This window comes from Perca fluviatilis, chromosome 3 (genome assembly GCF_010015445.1).
Source record: "Perca fluviatilis chromosome 3, GENO_Pfluv_1.0, whole genome shotgun sequence".
Taxonomy (NCBI): Eukaryota; Metazoa; Chordata; class Actinopteri; order Perciformes; family Percidae; genus Perca; species Perca fluviatilis.
In genome coordinates, this window is record NC_053114.1 from 42,382,074 (window position 1) to 42,402,974 (window position 20,901).

Here is a 20,901-nt window from a genome sequence, read left to right on the forward strand (position 1 = left end):
CAGAGAAGAAGAAGTTACGGAAGTACGGCTTCCAAACAGATTCCCGTTGGAAGAGTAAAATACAGTAGATCGCCTTTTTTCCCCCCCAATTAAATCAAATTAAATCTTGGACTAACCATTTCTCAATAAGACGATGGGCACTAGAGATGACGAATATGATTATTTGTTCAAAGGTAAAACAAAGTTTTTTTTCTTCTCGTTATTGTTGCAGCTCTCCAGTCCTGCACAGGCCAGCTGATGCTAACGTTAGCCACCGTTAGCCACCATCCACCTTTTGTGTTCCCGGTTGTTTTTCACCGAGCTTTCGGAGAAATGTCAGCACGTTAAATGAGTTCACATGACTTAAAACGACCCTTCGCTAAACAGTGGAAGTAGAATTAGCAGTTGGTTTTTTCACGTTACGTTAGTTGTCGTTAAACGACAGGGCGTCTTGAACGTTAGCGGTTAGCAGAGGTTAGCTTGACGGACCAGCTTCACGTCGGACACACCTAACTAACGCTAACCGTTATCACGTTATCTCCATGGGATCCAACCAGCCGAGCGAACGGGAGAATGTACGACATATGCACACACCTTTACTTATTATCTTACAGGGAATCGTGCGGCTAAGTGTTAGCATTTATTTATTAACTGTATTAAAGCTCGGTTTTACAAACAATAAGATTCAGAATCAGCTTTAATGGCCAACTAGCTAGCTAAGTGTGAACGCATGATAACGTTACAGGCAATTTGTCTCCGGCTTTTTGTTGCTCTCAAAGTACATACACAGAAATACAGATACGGCTCAAAACAAGGACAACAATGCGGAACTACGTACAGATAAAAGTTTGTATATGAAAAAAGTGTGTGTGTGTATATATATATATATATATATATACACACACACACATTAAAGAAACCGCTCAGTGGAGGATTGTAAACAGTAAGACTGGAATAAATCAGGTATATTAATACACCAGGTTGCTTATATCTGAGATAGGTGGATATGATAGTCTATACAGTGTATGTTTGACAGATATTTACATGTTTAAATTATGTGTTAAACACTATACCATATGAGATACTGAATATCCATATTTATTCTGTTTTTCTTGTAATATATTCTGTTAATACACTGCATATATCTATATTATTCTTACTACTAGCATAATGTTACTGCTACTACATTGCACATATCTGAACATGTTGTTCATACATTGTTCATATTACATAGCCATATTTATTCTGTTCTTATAAGGTAACTGCTAATACACTGCACATATTTATATTTAATTTATATTACTCTAAACCAACTGTATACTACTGTCTACACTGCACTATATTTCTTGTCCTGTCTACGCACCACCTGTCTATACTTTGTATATTGCATTGCACTTCTCTGCTATTTTTGCACTTCTGATTGGACGCAAACTGCATTTCGTTGTTTTTGTACTTGTACTCTGCACAATGACAATAAAGTTGAGTCTATACAATATATAATTTAATTAAAAGGTGGATGTTTAGTGTAGGGCTGCTCCCTCTTAGTCGATTAGTCGACTAATCGGTCGTTTTGGTCTTAGTCAACTTAGATTTCTTTAGTCCATTAGTCATGTCTGATGCTTTTTTCATGCTGAATGACTTATTTCCAAGAAACGTACGAGCACATCTCTGGTAAACACAAGAATTAAAGTGGTGCTTTTGCATGACTCTTTGCAGAGAAACTCAGATTTACAGATCAGTCGATTAAATCAACTAATGGATTAGTCGATACAATTGAATGAGTGTTAGTCGACTAAGAATTACTTCAATTGAGCACAGCCCTAGTTTAGTATTACAGGGTTATTGAGCAGGGATTGCTTGGCACAAGGTAAATGCCTGTCAGAGTAAACACACTGGTATCCATTTAAATTTCAGTACAGGTTGGTGTTGGATTTAAACGTTGGGTTTGCGGATTAACATGATTATCATCCAGATATTAGCAAATTTTTTTAATTAGTTAGGTAGTAAAAAGGGGTTTTCGTAAATGCTTGTCAATCAGAATGAGATTTGCCAAAGTAAGTTTCCACTTGCATGGAATTTGCTTTGGTGTGTTTGATGCACGCAATAAACATATGAAAAGGGAATAGACCATAGAGCAAAAGTACTGCAACGGTCAGGAACATAAAGAACAGAAATATTGCAATCAAAATATGTGGAAGACACTGTAAGACATATGTACAATAAAACTTTTAGAAAGAAAAGAAGGCTGTATGGTTTTTGTGCCAAAAGTTTGCGTAAACAAACTGGCATCTATCTACAGGTCGGTGTAGTTTGGTGTTAGATGTAACGTTTGGGTTTGCGGAATAACATAATTATCATGAAGATATTAGTAAAGTATTAATGTTTTCTTAATTAAATTATCGTGGTACAAAGTGTACCCATTCTACACATTCTCTACAGCTTCATGTTTTTATTTCAGGTTACAAGTTTTGCATTGTGTGTATGATGATTAGGATTAATTACTTTAGCGCCACATACTCCAACTGTATGGCATTTGTACATGTACTGATATACAGAATACTAAATACCTGTATACCTGTGCTGTTCTACTAAATATAGCCTATATTTCCTTTTTAAAGATAATTTTTGGGGCTTTTCCCTCTATTAGATAGTGACAGTGGATAGACAGGAAAGGGGGAGAGAAAGAGAGGGGATGACACACAGCCAAGTGCCGCAGGTCGGATTCAAACCTGGGCCGCTGCAAAGGACTCAGCCTAGATGGGGCGCGCGCTCTTACTGGGTGAGCTAGAGGTCGCCCCATAACCTACATTTAGTAGGTTAGACATTAATGTGAGTGCGAATATTTGCTTGATTTGATTCTGTCATAAACAACAAAACATACCTGTTCAAATATTCACACTTGACCACCTGTCCAGGCTGTGTACAGGATTATAGATGGATGCATAATAGTTGGAATTAAATAAAAATAAAAGATTAGCATATTCCTAAACATATACAGATTCAAGGGTTTCAGGATATTCTGTAATTAACAAGGTATGACAGGGCAATAGTGAAATTAATGAGCTGAAAAACTAATAATAGACAAGGGCACTAAGTATAAAAAGTAGAAATGTACAGAAAAAGTAGAATGTGTACATGCTTTAAGCTTGAGTACCAATATAGCATGAAACCGTACGTAGGTAATATTGTGGAATAACTTGTAATTGCTAAGTTATTTTCATTATCGATTAATCTGGCAATTTCTTTCTCCATTAATCAGTGTTTCCTTTAGTTTGTTTTTTTTTAGCAAAGGGGGCAGGTCCCCCCCAGCCCCGAGCCCCGCTGCCAAATATTTTACATATGAAACGAAACTGATATATACAAATATATTTATTCACCTTTATTCACACACAATGAGGCATGTTTTCATTTTTTGATTGAACTGTATTTTTTGAGGAACTATAGGGCACTTAACATCTACAACAGGTCTACAAAATGAATTTTACAAGAAATTCTTCAGTGGGAAACCAAAACCCAAATGACTACATCTATAGACTATTTCCAATTTATTTTATATTATTATATTACATATATTACACTGACTCACTTACCGTTATAATGTTTCCAGATGTATATCAGAACGGACCCACCTCGGTAACGTTTTTGGTGGAGCAGTTCGTTTAATAGTCGACTCAGAAGAAAGCAAACATTTTGACACTAAACTCCATCAACACAACAGTATGTGAAGTTAAACTGGACGGGCCCAAGAACCTCTGAGTAGTTCTACTTGTTGTTAAATTGCAATGTGAGCGGCAGACAACGGGGGGCAGCCACCGGGTGCATTATGTCTGCAGGATCATTTAAAAAAGTCAACCGCGAGTCTGCCCTAAATCTGATACCGTGGCGGCAGAAATTTTGCCATGGTGGGCCGCCACTACAAAATCAACAGAGGAAACACTCAATCAAGTACTCATTTAGTCAGTGAAATGTAAAAAACTAAAATTTTCAACATTGTTCACAACATTTTAAAGCTCAAAGTGACATCTTGAGGAACTTGTTTTGTCCGACCAACAGTTTAAAACCCAAAGATATTCAGACGAAGAAAAGCGGCAAAGCCTCCCAAATGAGCAGGGGGACCCAAACAGTGTTTGGCAGTTTAACTTGAAAACAACTTTTAAACCGTTTCATGAAGTGAGATCAATGCATACAGGTATGAAATCTCTTAAAGCGGCCATTTAAATGTAAGTAAAAACTCAGGAGCAATTTTCACACAGGAAGTAGATCGGTTGTACATTTTCTAACACGTAATGTGTTTTTCTTATCGGTTGCATTAACATAGCTGGGCGATGTGGAGAAAATCAGATATCACAATATTCTTGACCAAAAACATTAAAATATATATGATATATATATATATATATATAAAAATATTGCGATTCTGTAGGGTTGACAAGTGGTGCTATCACAAAATAGTTTTTACAATGAGATTTTAGATAAATAATCATCAACAATGTGGTAAACCGTGTCAAGTGAAATTAGAGAAAACTAATTATATTTTTATTCCAGCTATATTCCTTACTATGCATAAAAATAGTGTAATGCTAAAACAAATCTGTAATTCTTCAAATGGTGTTGCTAAATGTTCCACGACAACGTAATTGTATATCACGATATGATTCCATTGAACGACGATAAATTATCGTATTGAATTATTGCCCAGCCCTAATTAACATGTGTTCCCTGTGTCTCAGTGGTCCTCATAGGTGACTCGGGTGTGGGGAAGAGTAACCTGCTGTCCCGTTTCACCCGCAATGAGTTCAACCTGGAGAGTAAGAGCACCATCGGAGTGGAGTTTGCCACGCGCAGCATCCAGGTGGACGGCAAGACGGTGAAGGCCCAGATCTGGGATACAGCTGGCCAGGAGCGCTACCGGGCCATCACATCAGCGTGAGTAGAGAGGAGGACGTCTAACTTAATACTTGAACAATGGCTGTAACCCTATTGTTTAAAAACCTCTAATGTTGACTGTTGATTTCGGTCTATCCTACGGTCTACTTTATTCCCTTATAATGCCCATATTTAATGCTGTCTTTTTTTTAAACTTTATCCTTGCACTGCTATATACTGTAGTTTATTTATATATATATATATATATATATATATATATATATATATATATATATATATATATATATATATATTCTCTTATGTCCATATTTAATGCTGGTCTTTATCCTTGCACTGCTATATACTGTAGTTTTTTATATATCTATATATCTATATATATCTATATATATCTCTAAATTATTCTCTTATATTGTCCATATTTAATGCTGGTCTCTAGACTTTATCCTTGCACTGTTGGACTTATTTGCACTACCACCATGACACACACTCTCATAGAGCACTTTACCATGCAGACTGAATCACAGGGTCAGTCCCTGCCCTGTCACTGCAAGCCTCTCATGCTTATACATCCCTTAGTACATTCATGTGGATTTTTTATTTAGTATCTTTTCTTTTATTGTCCATATTATTCAGGGTTTCCCGCAGCACTTTGCAGTTAAGGCGGCCGCCTAAGCAACACACGCCTGCCGCCTTAAATACGTCGTAAAAAAACAGTGAATGATCTAAATCTAATGAAGCAGAAACGCTTAATGTCAGATAGCGTCCATAATAATTGGACTTTGGGTTTGATTTTTTTTGACAGTTTTCAGTGGTTATGAGGAGCAATATGTCATCTATTCACATTTAAAGGGATAAATCGCCATTTCACCGTCGTCGTTTATGGGAGTTTGTCAACAAATGTGCGGGCAGCTGCGGCGTGCCCGGGCAGAGACGGGGTGAGTGGACTTACCGGAGCGTTGGCGTATGGCAAGCAGAGAGCATTTCTATATGCATCTCTGTCCTGTTCTTTGCATCAGTGAGGCTTTCTTCTCTTGTTTCAACCAAGTGAAGACATGACGAAGTGACTGGAACTATCATCACTTCTGGCGCGTGGATTCTCAACGTCCCGGCTGTTGCCCGGTCTTTGAGACACAGCCGTTGTCTTTTTTTTTCTTCTTCTTCTTCTTCTTCTTCTTCTTCTTCTTCTTCATCATTACACGCTATTTCAATCAGGAGAGACTTCCTTGCAATTATGAGCATATTTATTGTACAGACAAACATGTAAATGTACAAGTCTCTGGAGATTGGACTCCATCAAACCCAAATGTCCTAAAGGGTTTAACCCTTGTGTGGTCCTTGACCCAAAGGACAAAACAAAGGTTAATGCAGCACCTTGGTGCTCGTTTGTACAGCATTTTGGTCAGCTTAAACGGTGTTTAAATGTGCTAGGAAACAAACTTTACTTACTTACTTTACAAGAGACAGGGTTTAGAGAGCAATTCTCAACAAAATAAACGGAAGTACATCATCCTTGTGTGGTCCTTCCGGTCCCGGTGACCCAAAGGACCACACAAGGGTTAAGGAAACCCAAACAAATCCCCTGATGGAGTCCAGACACTGGTGGTGGTGAATGAGCAGAGGAACCATCGACAGCCAAGCGCAGACGAACCCAGGTCCGAGGGCGTGACCACCGGTGGCAAAATGGGAGGAGGCGGGACGCACTCTATTTCCTGAAACGACAACTGCCAACCGCTGACGGGAGAGCAGATTTAAAGCTGTGATAGGCTCGTGACAAATGGCCGACCCTGATTGGTTTAACTAACTAACAACGCACAGCTGCTCTGATTACTACTGACAAGTGACGTACCATGAAACAGCTGATCATTATGAGTGATGGAAAAGGTATATGAAGTCTTCCTTTAAGAATTTGTGCTGAGCTTCATTACAGTTAGTTAGCGTCATTAACACTACACACAGTGAAATTACGTGTCCTGTTTTTATTTCACGTCTACTATCTGCTTTGAGTGAGTTATCTCAGAGTTTGTTTTGGAGAAGAGCGTGTCACGGAGGTAGGGCTGAGCGATATGGAAGAAAATCAAATATCACAATATTTTTGACCAAATACTTAGATATTGTAGGGTTGACAATTATTGCTTTCCCAAAATATTTACACAATGAGGTTTGTGATAAATAATCACCAGTAATGTGGATATAAGTGAAGTAAAGGCAAATAATAGAACAGCTGGAACAGTCTGGTAGGTTCAGAAAATGACATCACTTTACTGTATTGCAGCTGGTAAAACCAGAAAAGACAACACTTAAGCCATTTACGATATTACAATATCCAAAATCTAAGTCGATATCTAGTCTCATATCACGATATATTGCCCAGCCCTACATGGAGGATAATGGGAGCCATGTGAGTAACACTGTTATAGCACATGTTTTTTTTAAATAGTTTTTTAAATAGTTTCTACGTGTGTTTCATATCAAAATGTTCAGAACAAGCTCAGCTTTCTGTAACGTGACGCCAAACATTGTTCCAGAGCAATGTGTAAAGAGATCATTTGGCCCTAAAGCACAAATGTTTCTCAAATCACCTTTTGAAAACATACCTACACTCAATTGTTTTGGTGCTTGTGTTGGGTTCACAAAAAGGAATGTAATATATGAATAAATTAGTAAATAAATGTCTAAAATTAAATTTTGTTATATTGCTTGTCAAACATCGCTTGGATTCGCCGGTGCGTCTTTTGTCCTCAGAGGGCTAAACATAATACACAGTCAAAAAAATTTATAAATAAATAGCTTCCTGAAGTTTTAACATGCTACCAGTTTGTTTTGCAAGTGTTGCATAGTGCTCACAGAGCTTTAGCGGAGCCTAAGTAGCACACTTTTTAATTAATTAACTTTATCGGTTATCTGTAAAATTAAACACAGATACAGATAATAACGCAAATATCGGCCCTGTTAATCGGCCAGGCCGATAATTGGTCGATCCCTTACACAGACATGCCAGCCAGAATACACTGTCCAATTCACACAATTGTAATATACACATCATACTTCATAGGATGGCTTTTATGACTAATTTCAGAATTGTTACTAAGCATCGGATCAATTTAAACCCCCTCCTCTGTGTGTTGGTACTATAGGGCTGGGTTAAAATAATCAATTCTTTGTTTGCGTGATCTAATATTGATTGATAAAATCCAGAAATCAATCTTTTATTATATATGCCTTTTCACCATTGATTGGTGAATTGATCCCCTTTACTTAATGTGAACATGAACCTGATGCATGTTAAAAACTATTTGAGGGTTTCTTCTTGCTTGTACACATCGACAGCAGAAGTTCTCTGACAATCGCGATTATTTCCATCCAAAGTTGGTATTGTAACTGAAATGTCACTAATCTAATTGATATCGAATCGAAAATGTAATCGAATCGGCACCTTGTGAATCAGAATCAAATCAATTTGAGAAATGATTGGCGATACCCAACTGTAGTTGATGCCTTTTAATTTATAGTCCAGTTTAAATTGTCTCTATAATGTACAGATTATGACTTCCTGCTGAGGTTGTGCTGTGTTTCCTATGCAAAACATAATGGTGGTGGTGACGTCAAGGCACACACAATGTCCACCTGTCATTTACTGCAATTTCACACTAAACACGCTGCAGAAATATGAAGCTGTTATACAGTGGTTCTCATAACTCATGCTAAAGTTGACTAAAAAGAGGAATAAAAAAAAAAATCATCTTTTGGAAATTGATCTTAATGCCTTAATTAAAAAAAAATCCAACCTTTAAGGACAGCAATTTTCTTTGTGAATGAATAATGTATCGTAAATAAATAAATGATCTTCCTTATAATACAGGGGGCATAAGTCACTACACCCCTATGTTAAATTCCCATAGAGGCAGGCAGATGTTTATTTTTAAAGGCCAGTTATTTCATGGATCCAGGATACTATGCATCCTGATAAAGTTCCCTTGGCCTTTGGAATTAAAATAGCCTCCCCCCCCCACCCCCCCCCATCATCACATACCCTTCACCATACCCCCACATCATCACATACCCTTCACCATACCCCCACATCATCACATACCCTTCACCATACCCCACATCATCACATACCCTTCACCATACCCCCACATCATCACATACCCTTCACCATACCTAGAGACTTGCATGGGGTACTTTCCATAAGATCATCTCTCAATGCAAATCAAACCAGCTATTATAGAAGGGTATGTGATGATGTATTATGAAAGGTATATGATGTATAATGAATGTGAGTATGATGAATGTATGATAATGTGGTAATGATTAAGTATGTGAAATAGTGAAGGGTATGTGATGATGTGGGGGTATGGTGAAGGGTATGTGATGATGTGGGGGTATGGTGAAGGGTATGTGATGATGTGGGGGTATGGTGAAGGGTATGTGATGATGGGGGGTATGGTGAAGGGTATGTGATGATGGGGGTATGGTGAAGGGTATGTGATGATGGGGGTATGGTGAAGGGTATGTGATGATGTGGGGGTATGGTGAAGGGTATGTGATGATGGGGGGTATGGTGAAGGGTATGTGATGATGGGGGGTATGGTGAAGGGTATGTGATGATGGGGGGATGGTGAAGGGTATGTGATGGTGAAGGTGATGTGGGTGAAGGGTATGTGATGATGGGGGGTATGGTGAAGGGTATGTGATGATGGGGGGATGGTGAAGGGTATGGATATGTGTGGGGGTATGGTGAAGGGTATGTGATGATGGGGGGTATGGTGAAGGGTATGTGATGATGGGGGGTATGGTGAAGGGTATGTGATGATGGGGGGGGTATGGTGAAGGGTATGTGATGATGGGGGGGATGGTGAAGGGTATGTGATGGTGAAGGGTATGTGATGTGATGACAGACAATCAGCTGAAGCACAATCCGGCAGCTCAGGTATCCAGCTGGACTAATGCAACACGCTGATGGTTAGAGGGGACCAAAGTACTCCAAAACCACCCTCAGTATTCCAGAGCTGTGACGTTGTGTCCATGTGGCTGTGCTGCAGGTACTACCGCGGGGCGGTGGGGGCTCTCCTGGTCTACGACATTGCCAAGCATCTAACTTATGAGAACGTGGAGCGCTGGCTGAAGGAGCTGAGAGATCACGCCGACAGCAACATCGTCATCATGCTGGTGGGCAACAAGAGCGACCTGCGTCACCTCCGAGCTGTTCCCACCGACGAGGCGCGGGCTTTTGCTGGTGAGACCGTAGTCTTATATTTATTCAATGAAACAACCTTTTTTTTTATTATTATTTGTGGCCATTTTTAGGCCTTTATTGACAGGACAGCTGAAGAAATAAAAGGGGATAGAGAGGGGGAATGACATGCAGCAAAGGGCCGCAGGTCTGAGTCCAACCCGGACCCACTGCGTCAAGGAGTAAACCTCTATATATGGGCGCGTGCTCTACCAACTGAGCTAACCCGGCCACTGAAACAACCTTTTTAAACGTGTTGTCTTCCCGTCGACCTTCCGGGGAAAAAATAGAAAAATAAATGTCAACGTTTTTTATTTTATTCATGGTCAATAAACCTAATTTAAAATGACATTATTCTTAATTTTGAGTTTGATAAAAAGCTGACCTTATGAATTCTTTTCACTAATAGTTAAGCTCAGAGGATGTTGAGTGAATCATAAAATGCTTTGTCAAAGTTTAGTCCTGAGACTGTTTTACAGCCATTTAAAAAATGTTTTTCAATTGCTATACAATTGAATAAAACAACCAAAATTCAATAGAATCAATAATTTTACTTGCGAAGAATGTTGCTTGATCTCCATACAACGTACATGCATGCACCAAGTTATTTTGGGGCAGTTTGGTTGTTAGGAAACTCATATTTCTGATATTATAAAAACAGGTCAACCCTTGTGTTGTCTTCCCGTCGACGGTAAGTATTGCAAATTAACCCTTTTTCTTTTTTGACACTTTTTTTAGGGTTCTGACGTATTTCAGTGTTTATTTTCACTACCACTGGATTCACCACTAACCTCTTATTACCGCTAGTTTTACGCTTTTATTTGGAATTCATGGTCAACAAACCTCATTTATAAGAAGTTATAGCCAACCTAATTTTTAAGCTGAAATTATTAATTATTTTGACAGTTAAGAGTAGAAAATCACAGACTGTCCAAGTTAAGTCAGCATACTGTTTTTTGTTTTGTTTGCAAAAGCTATAAAATTTAATAAAACATCCAAAATTCAATGAAAGTAGTGAACTGATCCTTAATTTTACTTTGGAAGAGCGTTGTGTGGAACCAAATGTTATTTTTGGGCATTTTGCTTGAAAGAAACTAATATTTGTGATGTTGAAACTTTCAAAAACGTGTCAAATTTGACATGAGGGTTAAAGAGAGTCTTGACCAAGACGTGCACAGTTAAAGACAAGCTACATACGGCAAAAACACACAAAACATGCCAAAAAATCTGAACTAAAATACTAAACTAAAAACTTTGAATCTAAAAACCATCTATATGGCACCGTAAAACAACCAAAGAGCTTCACCATCTAAAACAATAACTTAATGAGACAAACACATCGAGATACCACAAGACATTGGCAGCTGGAAAAGACAGCACCCAGTTACAGTTTGACAAGGAGGGACTTTGTTCCTGACTCTCCGAGCTCTGGTGTTGATCAGCAACGTCAGCTCAAGTGATGTTAGACCAGACGCTGGTACAACCTCCTCTACTGTTCAGCAGCCTGGCAGGGTTTTATAGATAAACTATGACCGGGACGCACACTTTTATGTCTTTTACTGTGTGGAAATATAATTAACATTTCATTTTACAGGTAAAACGTTATAGGGACCCATTTTAACGATCTAAGCGCACGGCTTAAGCGCCTGACGCAGGTGTGTTTAGGGCGTGTCCAAATCCACTTCTGCTAGTCCGTGTGCCGGGCGCGTGGTTCTAAAGGGTTGTACTTAGTGTCTTCAGTAATTCAGAGGTGTGTTTCGGGCGTAACATGCAATCAACCAATCAGAGATCATCTCCCATTCCTTTTAAAAGCCAGGCGCGTTTGACCCTTGGAGCATTGCTGTTATGATGGAGGATTTGTACCGTAATATTTTCATTTGTAATCTTCTGCATGTGTGTGTGCTGATGCGTGTGTAACAAGCATAGTGTGTGCGCGCTGTGCATGAGCCTAGACACATTTTACTAGTGTGCTGTTAAAATAACATTGATTTTAGACCAGGTTTTTTTGGGTCAATGGCGCGAGGTCAACCTCCCTGTAAGACCAGCACGCCCAGAATGCACCTGAACACACCTCCCTGTAAGACCAGCACGCCCAGAATGCACCTGAACACACCTCCCTGTAAGACCAGCACGCCCATGGGCGCACAGATGGGCGCAGGTGCATTTGCTATTTAAACGACGCGGGCGCTGGACGGGAAATTGACAACTGCATCGGTCTTTGCGCTGCGCCGGGTGCGAGATAGGGCCCATAGTGTAGTGTGGGGTGGCTGCTCTTCAGGTGCGCTGGGCTGTAACTGGGCGGGCGCTGTGAATAATATTTCTCATAATCATAGGGAAGGAGTGCTGAAGGAGAATCCCTCAGTAGTGATGAGTATTTTTTTAAACAAACTGCTCCGAAAATCTCCCCTCTGCCGGAATTCACAGCCCTTCTGTCGCCTTTTATCAGCTGAACGATATATCGTGACGGTTACATTTTAAAGAGTAGTTATTAAGGGTGTGACGAGATCTCGTTTTACGAGATCTCGCGAGATCTCGCGTGACGAGATTTCTCGTCGAGGTGAAAAGAGTGAAAGAGTGACAGACAAGACGAACACAATATGTAAACATTGTAAGAAAGAAATGCCGTACTACTAACTACTGCACCCGCGAGTCGCGGGTGCAGTAGTTAGTAGAGAGCTGTGGTGGTGCTGTAAGTGGTTTTGCATAGTGCTCGTGTTAGCCGCGGTATACCGGCATTTTTTCTTACAATGTTTACATATTGTGTTCGTCTTGTCTGTCACTCTTCGCCGTTTATTATTTCGCGCAGGGAAAACCAAAATGTTGCCACACAAATGATTTAAAAGTGGCAGGGGGATTTTCAATAGTATTTCCACGCTCCATCACGCTGACATCACATCGCCTCACGAGACAACTTTTCACCGCGACGAAATCTCGTCTCGTTCTCATGAACCCAATCTCGTGATGTGTTTCGCCTCGTGGAGTAAGCGTCTCGTCACACCCCTAGCTTGTAACCTTGGTTCTCTGAGTAAAGACTATTTTTCCCAGTCATATTTCTTAACTGAAGTTTTCTTTAAATTAGTGTTAAAATCGCGTCTCGCTCTCGTGACCCCAATCTCGTGTCTCGTCTTGTCTCGTGAGCGAGTGTCTCGTCACACCCCTAGTAGTTATCTGATATTTTTTTGAGTGTCTTTCGTGATATGTTGCAGCCTTTCGAGATATGACGCAGTTGATATTGCGATGACGATTAAAAAAAAAAACAGTATATTGTGTAGCCCTACACTAAACGCGAAGCTGGGGAGAGTTTTGCCGGTGGGCGTGGGGGATTTTCACCTAATGATTAATTAATTAGATTAGATTATACTGTGTAATTTTTGATTCTGATGTAATGTTTTTTTCTTGAGCTATACGAGTAACACAGAAATAATGTTATGACGATGGCTTGTGTTTTGACGGGTCATACTGGTCTGCTATCTGTAGACATATTTGACATGCGGTTAACGCGCTGCTTTACTTTGGTCTGCAGAGAAGAATGGTTTATCTTTCCTGGAGACATCGGCTCTGGACTCCACCAACGTTGAGACGGCCTTCCAGACCATTCTGACAGGTTGGTACTGTGTTTGGGTCTTAGGCCGCGTGGCGTGAGTGTGGCGTGTCAGCCGCGTGGCGGCTGATTGGATTTTTCTATGTCTTTGCAAACCAGAAACGTGTCTGACGCGGCGCAGATGCTGCTATCATTGTCTGGACACATGTAGGTTTCCCATTGATAAAATTAAATAGTGTGTTCTTCAACTTTATTTTGTCAATAGCAAAGACGACGTCGGCAGTATTGACGGCAAAATAGGCTACGGATTATTTGGTTTTGTATTGACAGGTGCAATATTTTAAAGGGGTGATAGAATGCAAAACCGATTTTACCTTGTCAGTTGAATAATGACAGTTTAGTGGGTAACTAGGACATACATAGAACCTCTAAATCCCATTTACACCTCTTTTCTCTGCAAATCTCACAATTTGAAACTGCCTCTGAAAACGGGCAAATCTCAACAAGCTCCTACTCATTTGGCTCTAGTCTCTCCCTTTGTCACGCCCCAACATTTACATAGGCTACACAACTGACCTGAGATCAGTTAGTCTTCTGAATCTAGGTCGTGCAGATCTCAGAAGTTCAGCGGCCAGTGCTGCCTGTGTTGCTGCCTCGCCACCTGGCCTGCCTTCCTTCACAGACCCCGGCCTGCTGTGAGCTCGATTGAGCTCCGTCACGGCTGGCAGCCCACGGCACTTCATACCCGCGCAAAGTCACAGTTTTGGGCTAATGGACTACCAAACGCCGCTGCCCTGACAGAGCTCCAGGGCCTGCAGTTCCCCTCTTCCTAATGCCAGGTGTGTGTGAGTGAGAGCGCGGTCAGCGAGCTTGTTACGCCAGCAATCTCTTACCACAGATTCCAGTTAATCTTAAAATGCGTGTAATTATAATGTGTTGAGTTACTTAAACAAACGATTGGGGAAATAAACGCTGCTTGTCCGTGAGTCTCATTGATAGAGCCTGCGGCTGGATGTAGCTCTATCAATGAGAGCTAGCTAGCCTCCTCTTAGAATTCCTCTGAAATTCCCAAATATTCATTAACTTGAAATCGGACACAGTTGTTAGCTTTATAAGACATTTAGTTAGATGTTGTATAAGTGGCGTGACGAAATTCAAACTGTAAATATACTCGAATTACGCCGAAAATGAAGCTAACTATCCGTGATTTGTAGCTACACATAGCTAGGATTGAAGGGACAGTCGCAGCTAACAAAACACTTTGTCTTCACAAATATTCATTAACTTGAAATCGGACACCGTTAGCTTTATAAGACCTTTAGTTAGATGTTGTATAAGTGGCGTGACATGTGTGTAACGTGTGGTAAGAGATTGCTGGTGTAACAAGCTCGCTGACGGAGCTCTCACTCTCACACAACGGGCCATTTAGCTAGCAGGAAGAGGGGAGCTGAAGGCCCTGGAGCTCTGTCAGGGCAGTGGTGTTGGTAGTCCCTGCCGTGGGCTGCCATGACGGAGCTCCAAGCACTCATAGCAGGCCGGGGTCTGTGAAGGAAGGCAGGCCGGGCGGCGAGGCAGCACCGGCGGGCTTACCAAATTTGCAATTAGCCATAAATTTTCGTAAAACGGCCCATATTTGAGCTTTATATAGTTGATTTCTCGCTTAAAAAAGTCTCAGAAGTTAATTTAAGCTTCCAACAAGCTTGCGTGTCGCGTGAAAAATAGGCGTCGGTCCTATTTCTAGCATGCACGCGTTGTGAGACGTGCGTGTCACGCAGGCAGTGTGTGAGCTCTAACCTGTTACCATGGGAGCCGAAATAAAAACTGACACGCCACGCAGCTGACACGCTCACGCCACGCAGCCAGTGTGCAGGAGGCCTCGTGCCTCGGCTACATGCCTGCCTCAGCCCGCTCTCATGTCATTCATCCACCAAACAAAGCCCAAAAGTAACCCCCCTCCTTCAGTTGAACACACTGAAAAACATAGCCATGAGACTTTCCATTTAATGAGGAAATGACAAATGGTGTCCTTGTTATGAGGGTGATTACACAGAGAGGTCAGGTGTGGTGTGAACTTCTGCTGGGCATGGATACAAACCGAGCAGAAGCACACGGCTCTACTTTATTACATAATGTGTGAATGGCTTATCTTTTTAGGAGTGGCAAACCTTTTGTTATCACGAGTGAGACGACAGACAGCAGAGATCATACTGTTATGTCGGGGGTTCTGTGCTATTGGTCCTGCTGGTGTCTGAACAGTCTGTATGAAAGTCTTATTTGTTGTGTAACAGAGTGAACGACTGGATCAACGAATAAGGATATCGATTTATATCAAAACTAATATAGAGTCAACTTAAAGGATACGGCTGGTATGATGCTGTGTTCTATTGTTTTTAAATCCCATAAAAACAATTTAATTAGAGCTGCACAGATTAATCTTAGTTGTCAACTATTCAATTAATTGCCAACTATTTTGATAATCGATTCATTGGTTTGCGTCATTTTATGAAAAAAGTAAGAAATTCTCTGATGTCAGCTTTGTTAAATGTGAATATGTTCTAGTGTCTTCTATCCTCTGGGACAGTAAACTGAATATCTTTGAGTTGAGGATAAAACAAGACATGTGAGGACATCATCTTGGGCTTTGGGAAACACTGCTCCACATTTTTCATCCTTTTCTGACATTTTAGAGACCAAACAACTAATTGAGTACTCGAGAAAATCGACAGATTGATCAACAATGAAAATAATCTTAATCGCAGCTCTACAGCACTGGTTCCCAACCTTTTTTCCTTGGCGCCCCTCCTACTCATGTCTAAGAAAAGCTGAGCCCCCCCCCCCCCAAAACCTATAGATAGTGCTAGAGCCTTACTTTCTTTTTGAAAACAGAGGAGTTATCAGCACTGTTACGTTTCTCCGCCATGTTTCATTCATGAAATAGTGATGCCATGGCGGCAGGAAAAACGAGGATACAACAAAATATATCGTTTTCATACAGACTTCTGTATACATTATATATTCTAATTTATTATCATAAATTTAAAAACATTTAAAATAAAAAAAAAAATTTTTTTTTTTTACCTCAAACCAGATAAAGACTTGGGGCCCCCTGTGATCTTTGCCCCCATTTGCATGATTACAAATGTTTATCACCTTCCAATCTGCTGACTCAAGTCACTGTGCTGTGTCATTTGGAAACCAGGAGTTCATTTCAAGCTGAATTTGACCCTTGAATTGTTTGAAAAATATGTTCTTGGAAAAAAAAATAATAATTCAGCATAGGGCTGGTATCACCAGTGATTGCCCAAATGGATTTGATTCTGATTCTCAAGGTCCCGATTCGATTTAATATCAATTAGATTAGGGTCATTTCAGTTACAATACCAACTTTGCTTCAATATTAAAAAAAGAGATCTCCAACCCCAAAAAAGGGGGCCAATTCACCACATCCATGGTGAAAAGACATATTAAAAAGATAGATTTTTGGGGATTTTATTAATCAATATCAGCTAGTTTTAATTTTTTGCCGAGCCCTAATTCAGCACGAGAGCAGAGTGTGTGTTGTGGCAGATTGTAAACCAGACAGGGAGAGGGGTATACAGGCTATAACAATAAATGACACTGTTACTACTCCCCCCCCTCAGAGATCTACCGTATCGTCTCCCAGAAGCAGATGTCGGAGCGTCAGGAGAGTGACATGTCCCCCAGCAACAACGTGGTCAACATCCAGGTGCAGCCCACTGAGAACAAACCAAAGATGCAGTGCTGTCAGAACATCTAGCCCAGCCACGGATCTGCTGCTACACCTCCCTCCTCCCTCCCTCCCTCCCCCGCCTGCCCTCCCCTCCCTCCCCTCACAACTCCTCCAAGCCCCCGCCCCCTCAGAAAATAGACTGCCTCAGTGTACTGTGTGGTGCGGGAGGGTTCACAGCTTCGAGGCTGTGACCCGAACCCTGCAACCTATCTGTACCTGCCTCCCCCACCCAAACTCCTCCTCCTCCTCTCCCCCACCCCCAACCCCAGGTAAATATCCCCCAGTGTAAGAAGTCACCGCGTTGGGGTGACCCCCCCCCCAAGCAGAGCCCCTCTGTCGCTAGGCGACGGCAGGACAGCAGGCAGCAGGCATTTCATATCACATTTAGATTTCATTACTGTAGATGCGCTGACATGTCACAGAAATGTCTTAATATATGAATGTGATTTGATTTCTTCATACTTTTGTGCTCCTGTTGATTTCTCCACATTTTTTTCCCCATGATCTTTCTCTGTCTTGTATCATATCTATAACTAGGTATAAATAAATTTAAAGCACATCAAAGTTGCTCTGAAGTGTATTCCCATATACAAGCTTCTCCCCCCCCTCCTCTTTAGTGCAATGTACTGTTTTTATTTTTTGGAAAACCATGTGGATGTATCGAGCACAGTGTAGCCACGTGTGCTCCGGTAGTGTCATAACCATTTGATCTGATTGCTGTGAATATGATGCTATTGAAAATAAATTTTTTGCATTAGCCGAGCTTCAGTTTTAGCGCAGTGGGAGACAGAGCGAGCGTGAGCTTGCATGCGGCGCGTTGTCGCCACCGCGTTTACGGCGGGCGGCGAGCGGGTCGGACCAGCTTCGCATTGTCTTTCAAAGATGGCGCTCTGCTGCGCTGCACGTTTTTAATCAGGCGAAAGACTCCATCTGGACTCGTTTGTGTGGAACACTATCATTGCCCGCCCGGAGGGTGTGGAAATTTGGGCTGTCGCCGTGGAAGCTGAACACGACTCCTGCACGTTCTGAGTTTCATGTTGTCCTACTTTTAAGTCTCGGCGCGGCTTCATACGGAGATCGTCACGCTCACCCTGAAGGAAGACCCGTTAGTCCGTCGGGCTTTCCTGCTCCGTTAGGACAAACCGAATGCATTCATTTTTGACTCCAACTATGCAGAAACTAGCACACAGCTGTTTGGATGTTTTCTTTCTTAGTGCACTTCTATAGCAAATGAAGGAATAAAAAAAAAATAACTGCAGAAATATGAGTAACTGATGTAGTATTCTCGTATTCTTATGATACTCAACAATATAATCAAAAAAATCTCCTGCTTTGCATGTAACCACGGAACTGTAGCTAGGACGCACCTGAGAAAGGTCCTTCACCCTCGGGGGGTTGATTTCATGAGCGTGAAGTTGTCACCAATCTTGCACTGAACCTTAAATCGTTAAACATCATTTCTTGTCTAGGATTAGATTTTTACTGCACATGGAGAATCTGGACCTCGTTTTTCTTCCTTTTTGTCGGATGTACCGCGTTTTTTTTAAAGACGCTGCCACTTTTACGCAAACCAAAATATTATGTTCAGCCACTGTAAAGTCTCAAAAGTCTTTCCTCGAGTCCTTGTTAACGGACTGAAAAGGTTTGACGAAGGACACGACGAGGAATCGAGGAAACACTTTTCGGGGAGTTGAGCTCCATTCTTGCCAACGTCTGATCACAGTGCCTCCTTCACCCGTCTCGTTCACCTGCTAACAACTCGCCTTCATACCACCTCCTCCTCAACCAATACCGTTGCTCCGTCTGTCCCTGAAGGGGGACAGGCAACCGTGTTGCCCCCCCGTCACATTAAGCCTACGTACACCGAGCTGCCTCTGACTTCAACACAATGCATGGCTTTCTGTTACGACTGCAACTCCGTGTCGTATCGCCTTATGTAGCTAACATTGTCATTTAACCGTGCGCGAGATCTGCTGAGGGTCAGGCTTGGCTAGCGGAGACGACGTGCTAACGCGCTAAGTGTTGCGTCCGGCGTGTGAGCGGACAGATGCCTCGCTAAACCACCTACTTTACTAGAAACTCCCCGAGTGTGTGTTCTGTTGAATTTCCAGGTTATAGCCGGGTCAGTGTATGGTGGTGTTAGCAGACGTATACAATGCCTGAACTTGGTGTGTGTGTATGTGTGTGTTTTAGAGGCAGAGGGTAGATGGGCAGCTCTGGAGTGTGTGTGTGAGCCTGGCTGGCAGCGCCAATGGCGTTTCTTGGGAACAGACGGCGCCGCCAGCCGGGCCTCGCCAGACTCACTTAGCTGGCAATCTGTGGACAAAGTGATTTTCTTTCTTCCGAAAATATGATTTTCGAATCCTGTTTCATGTACCTCCATTGTTCTGTGTTTTGTTTTTTTAAAGAATTGTGATTTTCTTCTCTTTTTTTATTTTTACTATATTGAATTCTATAACTGACTGTAATTCCAGTGTAAACGTGTTAAAGAGTGAAATGTCATTTCAATGGATTTGAATAGGTTGAATGTGAGAGGGGGGTCAAAATGAATGGTTTTATGTTTTGTACAGATTGATAAATTGTACAATTGTGTCTATATCTTAAGTTATCAGTTCATCTTAATAAAGCGCACCAGTCATAAACCTTTATATGATCTTGTATTTTACGTGTGATATTCTTACGTCCTCTAATTAAAATGGAGAGTTCAGAGGTTTTGAAGTGTGGTTGTATGAGCGAATTCTCCATAGTCAGCGTTACGGTAGTCTATATCGACGAAGTTTCATATCCGGGATTGTTCGAGTGCCGCCAGATGTCTCTCATTTCGCCCGGATGTCCGTCCCCTTCCTCTGTCTCTGTGTTGGCGTTCTAACCTCCGGTGGATTTGTGAGGACTATGGTTAACTGCTCCTCAGATCTCTGCAGGGTAAATCCAGACCACTAGCTAGACTATCTGTCCAATCTGAGTTTTCTGTTGCACGACTAAAACTACTTTTGAACGTACACATGTTCCACCAAAACAAGTTCCTTCCAGAGGCTATTTTGCAGAGGCACCGTGGCTACAAACGACGCTTAGCGCCGCCCAAGACGATTGTGATTGGTTTAAGGAAATGCCAATAAACCAGAGCACGTTTTTCTCCCATCCAGGAATACTGTGAACTAGCCAGACCCTCCTCCAGAGCGCTGTAGAGGAAGGTCTGGCAATGTGAGACTAGTGTGTTAGATACAGTAGATGGCGGTTGGCTCGCTCCCAGTTTGGAAAAGCAGGCTAGAGTACCGACACGGAAGCTAAGCTATGTCCTGCTGTGGACACCTGAAAACGTCTATATCAGTTTAAGTGCACGCTCTAGCCGTTCTCTCTGCTCTCTTCAATTAATATCAAAAAGTTACGCACTAAAGCTTTAATTAGTCTCAGTACATCTCCTGTCAGCTGAAAATCTAATCTGTCAGAGTGGTTTTAATTAAAGGAAAGCCTACAATTTAACAAAATGTCCAATAATAAATGAATATTTTA

The 20,901-nt window shown here is 41.4% G+C and overlaps 1 protein-coding gene across 1 annotated transcript; it reads left to right on the top strand.

Moving 5' to 3' along the window:
• LOC120555983 (ras-related protein Rab-11A) lies at positions 1-20,039 on the top strand. The gene is made up of 5 exons (XM_039795223.1): positions 1-173; positions 4,710-4,905; positions 9,909-10,102; positions 13,623-13,703; positions 17,282-20,039. The coding sequence occupies exons 1-5, from the start codon at positions 134-136 to the stop codon at positions 17,416-17,418; spliced, it is 648 nt and encodes a 215-aa protein (XP_039651157.1). The 5' UTR covers positions 1-133; the 3' UTR covers positions 17,419-20,039.
• The last annotated feature ends 862 nt before the right edge of the window (positions 20,040-20,901 follow it).

Excerpts from the sequence above, each read along its gene's own strand:
- LOC120555983 (XM_039795223.1), top strand. The coding sequence starts at position 134 with ATGGGCACTAGAGATGACGAATATGATTATTTGTTCAAAG. Across the intron at positions 4,906-9,908 it reads TACCGGGCCATCACATCAGC|GTACTACCGCGGGGCGGTGG; the intron begins GTGAGTAGAGAG and ends GCTGTGCTGCAG. Across the intron at positions 10,103-13,622 it reads CGAGGCGCGGGCTTTTGCTG|AGAAGAATGGTTTATCTTTC; the intron begins GTGAGACCGTAG and ends TTTGGTCTGCAG.